This window comes from Myotis nattereri (assembly GCF_964212035.1).
Source record: "Myotis nattereri genome assembly, chromosome: 8".
Taxonomy (NCBI): Eukaryota; Metazoa; Chordata; class Mammalia; order Chiroptera; family Vespertilionidae; genus Myotis; species Myotis nattereri.
The window spans coordinates 36,776,880-36,793,903 of record NC_138083.1 but is presented as its reverse complement, the minus strand read 5'-3'; the positions used below and the strand labels follow the sequence as shown (position 1 = coordinate 36,793,903).

The following is a 17,024-nucleotide window of genomic DNA, read 5'->3' as shown; positions in this document are numbered from 1 at the left end:
GCTTAGAAAATGTCTTGTAAACAAAGAAAGCTTCTCTCTCCACCTCCCTGCCCTCAAACCCTGGGAACACCATTATCATTGCTTTTCAGATTTGATAAGGAACTCCTGGAGTACACCTGAGGCCCATGAGGAATGCTGTTTGAAGGACTGAAGTCAGTCTATGAAAACACCTCTCAATGGAGAATCATCCCTGAAGATAAGAAATTGTGACTTGGTAGCTGGTAAGAGAATTTTGCTGTGTGAACATGGGTGGATACGAGGCAGCTGTCTTTGCTCCCAGGCAGTGTTTCTCAAACCTGGATACCCTGAGAGTGTGCCCGAGGGCTTTGCTGAGACCCCTCCCACCCTGCCGGGCCCATACATACATCCTTCCTTGCTGATGAAGGCCCCTTGGGGAGCCTGTGGGATGCCCTTCCACACGGTGATGGGCTTGGGGTAGCCAGGGTCTGTGGCCCGCCGCTCCTCGCTGTAGCGCCAGTACTGCTCGCCTTTGAAAAAGTAGGTCTTGCCCACGGGTTCCCAGCGCAGAGCCGTGTCAATGCCTTCTCGGGGCAGACAGCTGCCCAGCTCCCCCAGGCTGTGGGGGTACCCGGGCTCCACCGTCACCTCCTTAAACACCCAGTACTTGTCACCTGTGGCCAAGAGGAGCCCAGGATCAGCTTTGCCCAGTCACTCAATGCCAGAGGTTGTGGCTAGTGCCACCTGCCCATCTTATTCGGGGACTGAAGTCATTCATAGCGCCAGAGTACGGCAGGGGAACAGCCCCAGGCCTGCCTGATACCCTCAGTAGACTGAGGCCTCTTGGCCCAGGCAAACCGTAGGGGGCAAGTGGCCAGAAGCCAGTCACAGATCCTGGACAACTCATCCCATGCTGCCCAGGCTCTGTGTTTCACCCTCCGTGACTTGTTCCTTTCTCCTCTCTGAGTGATCTCAGCCACTCGTACACACTAGTGTTCCTTGCTCCCCCCCTTTCACCAATGACACCCAACTCTAAGGCTCTAGCCCATAGCTACTCTCTCAGTGGACCAAGCACCAGACCTGGGTACCCTGTGGCCCATCTGCCTCTGGGCATTTCCAAATTGGCTTTCCAGAGTTCCCCATCTCCATCACAAGGGGCGCCCTACCTCATCACCTTGCAGCCTCCCAGCGTCCCCAACAAGTCCTGGCATCACCTCTGGCCCTCTTTCCTCCTCCTCTAGCTGCCTTTAGCCTCCCTGCTCTGGGCCTTGCAGACATCACTCTCCTCCGCTCCAGCAACCATTTCAGAAATGGCCTCCCGCCTCTGCACCTGCTCTCTGGTTCTCTGTTGCTCACAAACATCCAGTGAATTTCCAGTGTTGCCCTAAGAGATCAATATTAAATTCTGGCCTGGCAAACAAGGCTCTTCAGGCCTTCCCCTCCCCCCCCCCCCCCCAACTACCTTTCCAGGCCACTTCTCACAGCTTTCCGATGAGGGGCTCCACACATGCACATTCCCACACTCCTCCTTTGCCCATGCTGTTCCCTCCGCCTTGGACTGCTTTCCTTCCTTCTCACTATCTGTACCTTATCTGACCCAGGTCAAGATAATTGAAGTGAAACCACCTAGCACAGGATGGGCTCGGGGAGGGCACAGGGTGGCCTGCTGCACATGTTAGGCCCCCTCCCCCTTCCCTGCCTGTTCCAGCCTCTGGGATGTGTGGCCTCCTCCCTCTGGACTCTTACAGAACTGATAGGGTGGCCTTCCATGGAGCTGATGGTCTTCAGTGGCCTGTACAACCCTCTACTTCATGTGGCTGAGGCTTGTTGCCCACCAACTTTGACACATATAGACCCTTAACAATCACTCCTTGACTTGATTTCCCCAAATTGTACATTGCCTGCCTGAAGGGATCTGTCCTTTCAAGTGTCAGTGTCTCTGTTAGGGCTAGAAGGGCCCGTGGAGTACATCTGCCTCCCACCCCACTTCTCCCAGTTCACAGATGTAGAAAGGGGGTCCCGAGGACAGGGAACCATCCCAAGTCCCTCAGCACAGGCCACATTACCTTTGAAGAAGACAAATCTTCCATCGGCCCTTTCATAGGCTGCATCTATGCGGGCAGGCAGGCCCTTCCAGAACTGCTCGATCTGCATGGGGTAACCCTCCTGCACCCGGTTATTGCGCAGGCGCCAGAACCAGCGATCCTAGGAGTTAAGGAGGGGAGAGGAAGAGGCATAACCTGTGAACCCAGTGCTCAACCCAAACCATCCAATACCTTCCCCTGTGCCCAGCCTTGAAAACCTTTGTCAAGTCTGTCCATTTACTGCTTCTAACTTTCAAAGCCCTGTGAGGAAGACAGGATGCTCGTTAACTCTCTTTAAGTAAGCCTCCTTAAAGGAGCAGCCTGAGACAGAGTAGACAGGTCTGATGGGAGAAGAGATGTGGAGGAGCAGAAGGGGTGATGCCAGGGCCTGGAGTAGCCACGTGAGGGCAGCAGAGAGTCACTGACATCAGCAGAGCCACTCCTAGGTCATTGAGCCTGGGCAGAGTGCCCTCCTCATATATGGCTGGCTCCATCCAGCAGGGCAAGGACCATGGGAAGCAAACCCTCTTTTGCTTGGGGGAATTCCCCCAAGACCTGGATGTGAATTCAGGTTCCTCCACTTATAGCTGCATGACCTTGGGCATAGTACTTAAAGAGCCTCACCTGCAAATGGGGGAATAATGAGGGATCAGAGGAGAGAATATAGGCAAAGTGACTGGAACAATAGGGGGCACATAGTCGATGTTGAATAAATGGCAGGTCAATAGGCCAAGAGTGTGAGAAAAGCCCTCCTCTTCAAACTGGTGCCTGGCCTCCCTGCAGCCCCTGGCTGGTAGGCATACTGGGCCAGGTCTGCAACCTCCCAGGACCTCAGCTTTCTTATGTGTAAGTGAGGATGACAAAGCCCAGACTTGCCTAGGAACTGTTCCGTTGGAGGATCCAAGAGTACAGAAGAATGAATGATTCGTAAAAGATGGTACAAAGGCTAGGAAAGGTTTTTCAAAGGTGTTTTACAAAGGGCTTTCACATCCAGTTTGTTTAAACCTTATTTTGACTTTCACAACTCTGGTTAAGTTGATCTGAGATATACAGGGTCCTAAGGAATGCCAAGTGGGTTCCTAGAGCCACTCGGTGAGAGGCAGACTGACCCAGGGTGCCTGATTCTTGCTCATTGCTCAAACCTTGCTGGGGAGAACTCCACGAGGGGAGTGGGGAAGTCCTCCACGACCTCCCAGTGAGATGGAGACGTGCTGCCCAGACCCCCTTCATTGGAGGGCTTACTGCCTCCGAGGCTGGGAGTGTGGTCAGCAGGCAGTTTTCAACTGCCCGCCTCTCAGGATGGCCTCCGCTTCAGAGAGTTCCCCCCAGGTCACATCCTTCCTTATCCAATGACTGAATGAGGCAGGGGGTATAAAGTTACAGCCATTTGGAGCCCAATATGGGGTAATTCTGACCAGCCAACCTAGATCCAGAGCCCCCTGTGAGGGTGGCTGAGTCTGCAATGGGCCTAATGGCTGCTTATAACTATCATCTTCTGCCCAGTCCTGCTTCCCTCCCACAGATGCTGATCCCAAAGGTACTCCCTCATCAAAGTCCTGCATTCCAAACATCGTCTCAGAGTCTGCTTCCTTAGAACCCAGTGCAACACACCAAGCAGGCTTCCCCACCAGTCAGCCCCTGGCTAAGGTGACAGGACCAGGCAGGTGACAAGATGTAGCCTGGCTTGCTTCCTGTCAGGTTAAGTTGATCTGAGATATACAGGGTCCTAAGGAATGCCAAGTGGGTTCCTAGAGCCACTCGGTGAGAGGCAGACTGACCCAGGGTGCCTGATTCTTGCTCATTGCTCAAACCTTGCTGGGGAGAACTCCACGAGGGGAGTGGGGAAGTCCTCCACGACCTCCCAGTGAGATGGAGACGTGCTGCCCAGACCCCCTTCATTGGAGGGCTTACTGCCTCCGAGGCTGGGAGTGTGGTCAGCAGGCAGTTTTCAACTGCCCGCCTCTCAGGATGGCCTCCGCTTCAGAGAGTTCCCCCCAGGTCACATCCTTCCTTATCCAATGACTGAGTACCAGCCTCTCAGCCCTGGCAGGATCTGGAGACAGACACAGCCACCACTGTGCCAGCCCCTATTTCATAGCCATGCATTATTTGATCTTCATACACCTTCGTTAGGAATGACCCCTAGTTTTCAGATGGAGAAACTGAGGTCCAGAGAAGGGAGGTGACTTGCTTAGTCACAGACCAGAAGCAAGTCTCCCAACACTTCCAAGAGGTAACCCTGGGGTCACCAATTCCCCCCACCCCCTCTTGATTCACTCAGCAGCACCAGGAAGAGACCCTGTGTCCTGGCCATTGGGCCAGCTCCCAGGTAGGCCCCACAGCAGGCCGAATCCCAGAGCAGCAGCCTGCTCCATGGTGGGGAAGACATGGGAGGGAACCCCTGGAAGGTGCCTGTTGACTGGGCCTACCTTAAACACAAACATCTCGCCCCGGAAGAGAGCCACTGTGTTGAAGTTGCCATCACAGATGTTGGGTTTGGCACCGGGTGTGGATGGCCTGTCCCCGAGGGGTGGCCGAGGAGGCCTGGGCTGGCGCTCATGCTTCCTCTCAGACGGTGAATGGATCCTGCGGACAGGGAGCGTGGGGAGGGGCCTTGTGGGCTCCAGGGGCTCGGCTGGGGGTCCTGGAGAGAGGGGCTGCATCTTAGAAAGGGGCCAGCCATTCCCTGCCTCCCCATCACCTAGGCAGCCTGAAACAAGTCTGTCACACTCCAGCCTCCTGTCCTCTCTCCCCATTTTTCATTCCCCAATCTTTGAGAAAATAGGTGAAAAATAACCATTAAATGAGACTCTCATTTGTCCACCCTCAAATCTGATATGTTCTCTTTCTTCTCTCCTTTTGTGAAAGAACAAGTCCCTTCTTAAGTTCAGTGACCCATACCCTCTTCCTCTGCTCCCCTCCACACACGCTGGCCCACTTCCTCACTCCCCTCCATTCTTTATCCTGCTTCAACATGGCTCTGCCCGTTACCCACTGCACTGCTCTTCAAGATCACCAGTGGCCTCTGTGTTGCCAGATTCAGTGGTTACTTGGTTCAGACTTTGATGTGCATATGAGTTCTTCAGGGATCTTGATAAAATGCAGATTATGACTCAGAGGATCTGGTGGGGCCTGCGATTCTGCATTTCTTTAAGCTCTCGGGTGATGCTCATGCTGCTGTCTGAGGCCCACACTTGTAGCAAGATCATAGAAACCCTTTCCTCAAAACACTCTTCTCTCTTTTCCGGAACCCAGCACTGTCCTGGTTTCCCTCCTACCCGGGGCTGTGCCTTCTCAGCCTCCTTTACTGGCAGCCTTTCCTCATTCCCCTCTACTCGAAAGGTGGCGGTAGCCCTGGGTCCTCTTCTTTTCTCTCTCTCTATTTTGGTCCCTAGGTTAGAGCTTCTCAACTTGCATAATAGGATCACCTCGGGAGTTTAAAAAAACTCTTGATGCTTAGAAGGCACCCCAGACCAATTAAAACCAAATCTCTGGGATGAGGGTCTGGTATTGGTATTTTTTATTGAAAACCGAAGGTGATTCCAGTGGGCAGCCAGGTTAAGAATCACCACCCTAAGTGATCTCATCCAGTTCACAGCTTTAAAGACTCCCTTAGAGTCCAATAGGATGTCCTGGGATGACAGAAATGTTCTAATCTGCACTGTCCAGTACAGCAGCCTCTCGCCACACCTGGCTACCGAACACTTGAAATGAGTGACTAGTGTTAGTGTGACAGAGGAACTGAAAATTTAATTTTATTTAAGTCTAATTAAGATAAATTTCAATTTCAGTAGCCACATGTGGCTATATTGGACACCAAAGATTTCCAAATCAACATCCCAGCCCAGATCTCTGAGCTACAGACTGGTCTGTCCTGTGACCTCACAATTACAAAAGCCAGAAACCTTGTTGTCATCCTCCTCACCCCATGTCTCATCAATCAGCAAATCCTGGCCATTCTATTTTCAAAATACCCTCCAGTTACCACCACCCCTGTCCAGTCCTCTACAGCTTAGCCTATGGAGATCCTGCCTAACCTTCAGGGCTCTGGGTGGGGCCACCTCCTCGGTGAGGTCCAGAGAGAGCCCATCTATGCTCCATAGCCTTGGGGGGGCAGGGGAGGGGGTTGTGCTATGTGGACCTGCATTTTCTCAAGTAAACTGGTCTTCCCATCTCCACCTACTGGACAACAACAAGGATTTCACATACCAGTGTTACCAGAGAACTGGGTGGGTGGTATGGTAGCAGGCTTCTCATATTTTATCAAGGTATCAGCCTAGCTTCTTAGTTTTTCTTGTTTAAGAAAAAAGCTCTGGTTATGATATTCATCACATTGTATCACTGTTACTTGGGCAGATGTGTGGATCTCCTGGCTAGAAGTGGGATCCCTTGAAAGTGAACCTCAGGAGGCTAGAGGGAGGTGTGTGGAGGGGCAAGGCAAGAGAGAAAAGGGAGTAGGTAGCATACCCTCCCAGTAGCATACCCTCCCCTATTTCCCAGGGTGAGGGCAAGGGAGGATGGTGGAGGTGGGGAGGTAGCTTTGCCCACTCTGGTTAAGCAAGGACATCTTCAGTCTCCAAAGGTCAGACAGCTGTCAGAGACACAGCAGCTATGTGGATGGATGGCAGTGCTCCCCTTCCCTTCCCCGCTCCCCGTGACAGGCAGGCAGCCACAGCCCAACCCCACAGTAGAAGTGGTGCCCCCTCTCCCCTGCCACACACCGTAAATCTTCTGGATGCCCTGGAGATCATCCTGAGGCAGCTTGAAGTTGTGTGTCTCCATGTACTGGTAGAAGGGTGCCATGATGGCGCTGGGGTCGTTGGAGTGCTCCAGTCCCAGTGCATGGCCCAGCTCGTGCACAGCCACCAGGAAGAGGTCATTCCCTGTGGAGAGGGGGATGGGAAGGTGCCCAGGGCACCCACGTAGATATCAGACAGTCAATCCATTATGTTGGAAAACACCCATAGATTTTGTGCTAGGCCCCGTGCCGGACACTGGATCACACCCTGCCTTCTAGAACTCTCGACATCATGGGGGAAAGGGAAGGAGAAATGAAATAAGTGAAACTAGTGTTCCAGGTGCTTTAATAGATGTCTATAGAGTGAGGATATCAAGAAGGAGGAGTGATTTAAACTTGAAGGAAGGTGCTCCATGAAGCTTCATCAAGGTGAAGCATAAGTTGAGTGTTGAAAGATAAGAAGTTAGTCTGGAGAATGGATTCAGGGGGTAGGAGAGGAAGATGGGTGGGGATGGCATTCCTGGCAGACGGAAAGCTATAAACAAGATCCAGGGACAAGCAGTTTCATTCCACTTGGCTCTGGAACAAAGCACGAGGGGAGGGCCAGAGAGCGATGAGGTCAGCCAGGCTGGCAGCAGGCTATGATGCCATGCAAAGGAATTTGGATTGGCTTCTTGGCCAGTGGGGGGTTTAAGCAGGAGTGGGGGTGGTGACACAATGACATCACCCTGGCTGTGGTTGGAGGAGGGTTTAGAGGGCGGTGAGACCAGAGGCAGGGGGGGCAGGGGGTCAGTTCGGAAGCTGTACAAGGGCCCAGGTGGGAGATGAAAGGGGCCTGAGCCAAGGAGGAGGTAGTGGGACAGGCAGAGGGGAGTTCTGGGCGATAGGTTGGAGGTCAGCTTCAGGAGACCCAGGGGCAGGCCGGGCTCTGGGCCTGTGGCAACTCTCAGTCCAGCAAGAACTCAGATCTAAACTGAGTTATCATCGAGATCAAAGACAGGAATTCAGATTTGAGTAAAAAACAATAAGGTCCAGGTGCTGAAAGTGGGGCATGGGATCTCAAGTATGAAGCTGAGGCAGCCACATAGCATCGTGGTCTTGAGCACATGCCTGAGTGGAGCAGATCACATTAATGCCCAGCTCTACCCCCACCAGCTGTGGGAACTTGGCCAGAAGGCCTACCCTCTGAGCCTGGGGAAATCATCCTACCTTATAGGGTTGTGTGAGGGCATAGTAGCTCTTGTTACCATACATAAGGTAGGGAAGGTTGGTGCCTAGAATAAGCCTATTGACCAGAAGGGAAGCACAAGGCCATTGGGGTTCTAGCAACTAGGTCTTCTTAAAACCAACTCCCCTGATCAGGCCTGGGACAGGGAAAAGCCTGATTTTGGTGGGATTAAATAACCCCAACTTTGTGAAAGAAATGCAAGGGGCTGAGAGTTGGGCAGGCTGTTGTTTCAACAGTCCTGACTCTTGTCTGTCCAGTTACAGATCCCTGCTTCCCTTGATCTCTGGCATTGGAATGCCCTTGAGCCCTGCCTCTTACTGCCCAGCTTTGAGGCATGTTGCAGTCCATTCCTGCCACCTTCAAGTACAGGGGAGGCTGCCAGGAGCCCAGAAGGTTGTCAGGAGTCATAGTGTCCACTCTGGCCTCAGTGTCACTGGCAAAGATACCCTACCCCAGTGCATCCAAGGGCCCTGTGAGGGTCAGATGGGGTTGAGGACTGTCTCTGGCCTTTCTGGCTAAAGTCTTGGGAAAAGAGAAGAACCCCATGGGGTGGGCCCAGACACGTGTATGCCTGCTCCTCTGCTGACACCACCAGTTTTTTCAGCAAAGGGGGCATGGGCAAGATCAGCACAAGGTTGGCCAGGAGCCTGGGGCTGCCTTCTGCTGGGGAAGGGCAAGCTGGCATGAGGAGGCCAGGCTGCCCCCAGTTCCTTCCTCAGGTCCTGGTCCCTCTGGCAGCAGGAAAGGGTGAGCTCATCTCTGAGCTCCATCCCAAACAAAGGCGGCTGCGAGAGCCAGCGGAAGGCAGCTCTGCTTCCTGGGGTCCAGTCTTGGCTCTGCTCCTAGCCTGCTCTTCCACCTGGGACAAGCTGCTTAGGCCTCTGTCTCCTGACCAGGCTCTTCCTCAGGGGTATCCACAAGGATCTCTGCTGGAAACCAGGGAGCGGGGCTCCAAGCTCCCGGCCAGACTAAATATTTGTCCCTAGCCTGTGTCTGTTACTCTGTGAGCCTCTGTGCCTGGGTCTCTGTAGACAACAGGAGTAAGTCCTTGAAGGAAAGGGCCTGTGGGTTTGATCCAGGGACCAAAAGGCAGAGAACTGGGGAACTGGCATCTTATTGCACAGAAACCCAAGAAACCTGCCCTGAGGAGATGGAAGGAGAGGGATCAGGAGCAGGAGAACTCCCTGGAGCGTGTGAGGTGGAAAAGCAGAGGTATGGAGTAGACTCCACGGGTCAGAATGGCAGTTCCTGGGAGTCACACTGCCATGAACCCAGCACTGCCATGTCCTAGCAGGGTGACAGGTTAAATCTCTTTCTCTGTAAAATGAAGGGAATAATGGTACCATCATAAGAACTGAGGTGAAGATTAATGAGGCAAAATATGTAAAGCATTCATATAGGCTCCTGTCACAGAACTATCACTGTTAATTAGCTGGGTCACATTGAGCTGTGTGTGAGGACCAGAATCCCCAATAGGGAGTATTCCTGTGGGTGGGCTGGGAGCTCAAAGCCTTGGGCCTCTTAGCAAGTATATACCTTGTCTGTGCCTCATTTCCTTCTCTTAGGACCTCCAAATTTGGCGAGCCCCATCTGCTTTACTCCTCCAACACCCAATAGTTTACAGAATTTCCCTTTTCCTCTGTTCTTTTGCCAGTGCCATCCCCTCCACCCGGAATAGCCTTATTTCTTCAAAGTTCAGCTCAATGCCATATCTTCCAGGAAGCCCTCCTTGATTTCTCCCACTGACAGTGAATGCTGCCTCTTCTGCACTCTACCAGCGGTTTATCTGAACTATCTCTATGGCACTGACCACTTTCCATTCTACATGATAGTATCTAGCACACACTCTCATTCATCCTCGGACTGTAAGCTCCTTGAGAGCAAGCTTTGTGTTTGAGAGGGCTCGGTGACAGCAGTCAGGACAGGACAGTGCCAAAAGTTCAATATTTTTTCAGGTGTGGTCTTTGGACCACCTGCAGCAGAACCACCTGGGGTGACTTTTAAAAATTCAGAGTCCTGGGCTCACTCCTGGCTCTGCCACTTACTGACTGTGTGAATTTCTTAACCACATGAAACTTTACTTTCCTCATCTACAAAATGGACATTATGATCCCTGCTGAGTCTAGCTCCCAATGTGGAGAAGAATCATTGAAATAATTGCAAAAGGGCTCTACCTTGTGAATTGCTGGTCTGGATGACTCTTCCTGTCTTGTCACCTTCCCTTGGGCTGGGCTCCCTCCCCAGCAGAGCTTAGTGAATTCTGCTGACTTCACTACTTGACTCATTGGAAAGAGTTGAGGACAGAAAGTACCTGGAAGCAGTCCCCAAGACCAGCTTAAAGGCGTGGTGGGCTGGATTACCTTTCACCCAGACTCCAACGAGCTGGAGAATCAGAATCACCTCTACCATCCAGTGGTTCTCCAGAGCAGGGGCTGCCAACTGGTGGTCCTCAGACCACAGGTGGTCTGTGAGGTCCGAAAGGCTGGCGACCGCTGCAACAGAGAGCCTTTTAAACACGCAGGTGGAGGAGATTATGATTCAGGAGTTTTGGGTTAGAGTTTAGGCAACTTTTCCCCCCCTCCTTTTTAAAGTTCCTCAGGTAGACTTTTTAAAGGTTGGGTCAGGCTGACACACCTGAGCCAACCAGTCAACCTTAACATCACTAGAAGTGGGACAACCTGCATCACATGTGCTTCCCAATGTGATGGATTAGGGAGGACCAGCCCCACCTAGGACAGCGGTGCTCAACCTGTGGGTCGTGACCCCTTTGACGGTCGAACGACCCTTTCACAGGGGTCGCCTAAGACCATCCTGCATATCAGATATTTGCATTATGATTCATAACAGTAGCAACATTACAGTTATGAAGTAGCAACGAAAATAATTTTATGGTTGGGTCACAACATGAGGAACTGTATTTAAAGGGCCAGAAGGTTGAGAACCACTGACCTAGGAAGTATTCTTGCCAAAAAAGTGAACCTGAATCTGGCCTGTTGATCTAATTAACAATATTCAGGAAATATGGGGGAGAAAGACAAGTTAAAAGTGAACCTGAATCTCATCAAGCCAAATGACTATACTCAGGAGAAGTGACCCAGTTTCTTTAATATATATGGTTGTTGGGGCACAGGAAAAGGAAGCAAGGTGACTTTTAAATTAAAAGGGCCTTAGGAGACACATCAGTCTTGTATGGTGTATGCATGGTGTTTGGATCCTGATGCAAGCAAACAACTATAAAAGACATTTTTGAAGTAACTTGAGAAAATGAACACAAACCGGGTATTTGATTTTAAGAAATTATTGTTAATTTTGTTGGGTTTGATATTGATTTTGTGGTTGTGTAAAAACTAATCAGAGGTATTGATATATACCAAAATATTTACAGGTAAAATGATTATGCCTGGGATTTTCTTTAAAACACCTTAGCCAAGCCTGGCCAGCATGGTTGAGCATCGATCTATGAATCAGGAGGTCAGGGTTCCATTCCTGGTCAGGGCACATGCCAGAGTGCTGGACTCGGTCCCTGGGGGGGGGGTGGGGGGGTGGGGGTGGGTGTGTGTGCAGGAGGCAGCCAATCAATGATTTTCTCTCATCATTGATGTTTTTCTGTCCCTCCCTCTCCCTCCCTCTCTGAAATTAAACAAACAAACAAACAAACAAATCTCAGCCAAAAAAATAAAAGCATGTGCCGGGAGAGGGTAGATAACATAGGAATGACATAATGTTGATAATTGTTGTTGCAGGGTAATGGGTGCCTGGGGGTTCATATTGTCATTTTCTCTACTTTTGTGAATTTGAAATTTTCCATATTGGAAATATAGAATAGAGAAGAAAGCCATGAAACAGAAGTTCCAAGGAGAACACTGCTCCCTCCCTCCCTGAGTTTATGTGGAAACTAAACAAGATAATATACAGGTGCTCAATAAATCTTGGTTCCTATCCTTCCCTTTCCAAAGCCGCCCCAGGGCAGTTGGTGCCTTTCCAGCTTGCCATCCAGCTATTACTGTGGTTATGAGAGGCATCTGGACAGTTCATGCTTGGTTTTCCAGAGCATAGAAAAGTCCTGACTCTTGTCCAAAGAAGACATTGGCTACCTTGGAATTTCTGTCAGAACCAGCAGTCCTTCATCAGGATGGGGTGGGACAGACAGGAAGGTGCCGGGATGGTCCCAACTCCTTCCCACCCACACCACCAGCAATGCTTGGGCTTTTGAGACTGGGTCCAAGGTCTCCAACAGCAGGGAGTGGATGTGGGAAATGCAAACCCCAGAGCTGGGAAGGGGAGGGCAGAGGAGGAGGAGTGTCTTCCCGGTGCTTCCTGGACAACAATCTTTGAGGGTTTCCTTTATCTCTATCAGGGCTATATTTAAAATCTCACAAGCTGGCATATCACTGGAGCTAAAAAATGTTAGTTTTCTTCTCCTCACACCTTATCAGTTAGCACAGACCGCCATTCCTTGACATGGATCCAAGAATAAGAATGAGATAAAGGACAGGAGTCCTGAAAGCCAGGAAACCACATCCAGGACAGAAGGGAAGGGACACTGGGCAGAGGAAATGGAGCTAGGTAGGAAAGAGGACACAAGTTTGAAGAGGGCAGGGGGCAAAGAGAAACTGGATTTATAATTTTGCCTGGGCTGAGCTTTGGCCGAACCACCTCCTGAACCGCCCTTTGAAGGATGAGCCAAGAGTTGATGATCCCTGATCCATGCAAAGATAAGTACAAATTTTTCTCAAGGAGGTCATCCCCATTTACAAACACTAGGCACGGCCTCTGAGGAAATGGGCTTTAGAGTCTGCTCTCAGCCTGAGCTTCGCCAAGGAAAAGGAATGCCCAGTGTTTCCCAAACTTGCCTAGGTTTAAGCATGAGAATCTCCAGGGGGAGGGCCTGGAATCCGTTTTTAACAAAAGCCATGGTTGAGTCTTACGATTGGACAAGTTAAAGACACTGGGGTTGGAGACAGTGTTTCTTGAGGTGATGGAATCCCTGCACCAGAAGGGATTTTATCAGACTACATGCAGATTCCCAGGCCCAGGCCCAGAATCAGAGAATCAGAATAGCAAAAGGTTAGGGGCCTGGAGCCTGGAGCCTGGAGTCTGCATTCTTTAAAAAGTTTCTAGGTGATCTTGGTGTGCTATGGAGTCATAATGCTCAGGTTCAAAGCCTTATTTCATCATTCACCAACTATGGGACCTTGGGTAGGTGACCTAATATTTCTCTATATAGTTTACCTATCTGTAAAATGGGGGGAGTAATATATATATAGACTATGTAAAAAGCACTTGACAGGGCCTTAGAATATTAACATACTAGTTGTCTATTACAATCTAAAATAGAATAGAATAGGATCCTCTGTCCCTTTCTCCCCTAACCTCCTTCTGCATTTTCTTGGCATTTCTGCTATATCCTCCAGTACAGGCTGCCTGTGCCAGGGATTTAGGTACAATATCTGTCTCCCCGACTTGACCCTGGACTTCCAGAGGGCAGAGACCATGTCTTTTTTTTTTTTTTTTTTTTTTTAATGTTTGGATCCCCTGGGTTGTGTATCCTGTTTCATTAAAGTTGGAAGGGACCTCAGAGATCATCTAATCCAGTCCCTCATTTTACAGGTGAGGAGACTGGGGGTGAATTAGTTGCCCCTAGAGCAGCCGTGGGCAAACTACGGCCCGCGGGCCGGATCTGGCCTGTTTGAAATGAATAAAACTAAAAAAAAAAAAGACCGTACCCTTTTATGTAATGATGTTTACTTTGAATTTATATTAGTTCACACAAACGCTCCATCCATGCTTTTGTTCCGGCCCTCCGGTCCAGTTTAAGAACCCATTGTGGCCCTCGAGTCAAAAAGTTTGCCCACGGCTGGGCTAGAGGCATAGCCAGGTGGTTGAACTATGGTTTGAGCCCTGGCACTGCCACTTATCTACCAGCTATGCCACTTCAATCCCAAACTCTTCATTTAAAAATGATAAACACTTGCCTGCTTACTAAACATGTGCCTTATGAGTAAATACAGATGCGGGACTCTTTTGCAACCTGAAGAGTATTGTTACTGTTACTGCACAGTACTAACTCTGGATCCATGTAATATTCATTAAATCATAGTGATGAAGAGCAAAGTTATCCAAGAATGTTAGTTACCTGTGAGGTTGACATAAGGGAGTGAGCCAGTCACGTCATCCCATAAGATGGCCTTTGAAGCTGGCGTCAGGCCAGAGCCTACCGCTTTCAGACCCCACATTCAGCTTTAGTTATTTTTTAACCCTTTTCCCCAGCCTCTGATTCATTACTTTATCTTCTTATTCATGCTCCAATTCCTCCCTTCTGACTCAGCCCAGTTAGACCATTTACCAAGTGATCTCACCCATCTCCATGGCCTGGACCCTGGTGGAGCACATGTTGAATATTATGACGGGACATAGTTCCTACCCTTTTAGGTTCTTAGTTCTTGGACAAGAAGCTCTAGAAACTAGGAACTCATCTCATCTATGGTATCCTTCAGGTTCTTACTTGGGGCTTCTGAGAAACCCAGGATTGATCCCCTATTCCCTCATTGCCTTACCATCATGGTTGGCGTTTCCTAATGTCCATGGCTCATCTGAGTCAAAGTGAGTGTCTCCTCCAATTCCGGGGCCAGGGAAGTAGGCATGAGCCAGGAATCCGCCTTCCCCATCAAATGGGGAACTGTCTCCATGGAAGCCAGAAGCAAAGAAGATCATGATGTCTGCCTCCTTCCGGTCACTTTTGATCTCATGGTATGGCACCTCTTCAAAGGTCAGTGGGGTCACCTTCTGCCACACATCAAAAGCCTGGCGAATAGCTTTCCGTGTGTCTAGCTCACCCACCTTTGGGGTATAGTTGTGAATGCTGGTGAGAGAGGGGAAGGAATTAGAATAGGGAGGAACAGACAGCGAGTCAAAGACTAGCAGAGCTCAAAGGAACATCAGAGACCATATGGCCCTATAATCTTCAAATTTTGACACCTAGAATTCTGCTTAAGTACCCTAGGGGTTGAGGGATAGGCTGAGTAGGCAAGGCTCTGGGTCCCAAACCCTGCCTAAAATCAGAGTATCTTTGCTTTAATCAGTGCTTTGTATTTAGTCTCTGACAAAGTCTGTGTTGAATATAGGATTTCCTTCAATTTTTAGAAAAAAAAATAAGTTGGTGGATAGTAGTTTCTAAAATTTATGTTCCTCTGCCTGGCTAGTGTGGCCCAGTGGTTGAGTGTTGACCTATGAACCAAGAGGTCACAGTTTGATTCCCGGTCAGGGCACATGCCTGGGTTTCTGGCTCTATCCCCAGTGGGGGAAATACAAGAGGCAGCCGATCGATGATTCTCTCTCATCATTGATATTTCTTTCTCTTTTTTAAAATATATTTTTATTGATTTCAGAGAGGAAAGGAGAGGGAGAGAGAGAGAGAAACATCAATGATGAGAATCATTTATTGGCTGCCTCCTGCACGCCTCCCACTAGGGATTGAGCCTGCAATCCAGGCTCAATAATTCACATTCTCCCAATACATAGAATATGTGCATTTATAAAAGTTATAAAAGTAGTTAAACAGTGGAGAGTTTAAATGAAATGTCTCTTACAAACACTCCACACATTTGGCACCAACTGCTGCTAGTCTATTTAAAAGCTGGTGTAGGGCAGTATATGATTTAATCAGCTATAGATTTAGCTATTTTAGGTTACTATATCCATATTGCGTGGTTACTCATAACGGAGTGTCACTGTTTCTGGATGTTCTGCCCCGTGAACACCTGGAAGAAGGATTACTCACCCATTCTGCAGGCAAGAAAACTAAGGCTCAGAGAAGTTGGTTCTAGAAGGTAAGGTCAGGGTTGTGTTAGAATTCAGTTCTCTTTCTTGATCCACTCTACCTCTTCAGGAGACCCTGAGTCTATCCAGTTTCTATCCAGTCTATCCAATCTATCCAGAAGAACCCAGATTCTTCTTTAGTTTCTTTTTCTTGTCAGATTTCTGAAAGAATCCTGTTCTGATCTCTACAGCTTGTCAGCAGGAGAGCCCTTAGTTCCACTCTAAGATCTCTATCTTAAATCCTACCTCAGAACCTACGAGATCTACCCAAGATGGACTCAGAGTGTTGTGAGGTGCCAACCAGAGCCCACCTGAGCCTGCCCTATGTCTGGCTCTTGTCCCAGCCCCAGTCTGAATTCAGACATCTGAGAAAGCTGTGATGGGCTCCATCATCCCTGCTCTTGATCGCTGGTGTCACTTAGAGACTGATCCTGCTCTGTCCTTGGTTTCCCTAGACCAGTGGTTGGCAAACCGCGGCTCTTTGGCCCCTTGAGTGTGGCGGTATTTTGTGGAAGACCCACACTCAAGGGGCCACAGAGCCGCATGTGGCTCGTGAGCCACGGTTTGCCGACCACGGCCCTAGACAGTCAGCACATGACACTGTTGTGATTCAGGTTCCAGTTCTCTATAGTCCTTAAGAAACAACTGGAAACCTGTGCTGGGAGTCTCGCATGAAGTCCATCAGACTAAGTGGGAAAGGGATGTCGATCACAGATAGTGTCGTTTGTCAAGTGGTGATAGGAGAATGAGCTCAGCTATGGTTCTTTATCATTGCTGAAAGTTACTGAAAAATCCATGCCCCACTTTCTGTAGCTACACATGATTGGAATGTGAAGAGAACATAAAGAAGAGCCCCTAAAGAACCAAATAAATCTGAAGTTGAATACAGCATCCTCTGGAAGCCACAAGGATGACAAAGTCATAGGCCAGTGGTTCTCAACCTTCTGGCCCTTTAAATACAGTTCCTTCTGTTGTGACCCAACCATAAAATTATTTTCGTTGCTACTTCATAACTGTAATGTTGCTACTGTTATGAATCGTAATGTAAATATCTGATATGCAGGATATCATATCAGATATCCTTAGGCGACTCCTGTGAAAGAGTCGTTCGACCACCAAAGGGTCGTGACCCACAGGTTGAGCTGTCATAGGCTCTCAGCACCTGGCCCACGCCCTGATCACAGACCCACCTAAGGTG

At 49.6% G+C, this 17,024-nt stretch overlaps 1 protein-coding gene across 1 annotated transcript in view; it reads right to left on the bottom strand.

Moving 5' to 3' along the window:
• The window catches only part of MMP24 (matrix metallopeptidase 24), a gene marked incomplete at its 5' end in the record, with an annotated part of 44,622 nt that overhangs the window by 4,120 nt on the left and 23,478 nt on the right, over positions 1 to 17,024 (bottom strand). The window contains 5 exons of the mRNA XM_081097028.1: positions 366 to 632; positions 2,025 to 2,163; positions 4,472 to 4,686; positions 6,764 to 6,925; positions 14,566 to 14,870. Of these exons, the coding sequence (XP_080953154.1) occupies positions 366 to 632; positions 2,025 to 2,163; positions 4,472 to 4,686; positions 6,764 to 6,925; positions 14,566 to 14,870 (1,088 nt within the window). The remainder of the gene's footprint in view (positions 1 to 365; positions 633 to 2,024; positions 2,164 to 4,471; positions 4,687 to 6,763; positions 6,926 to 14,565; positions 14,871 to 17,024) is intronic.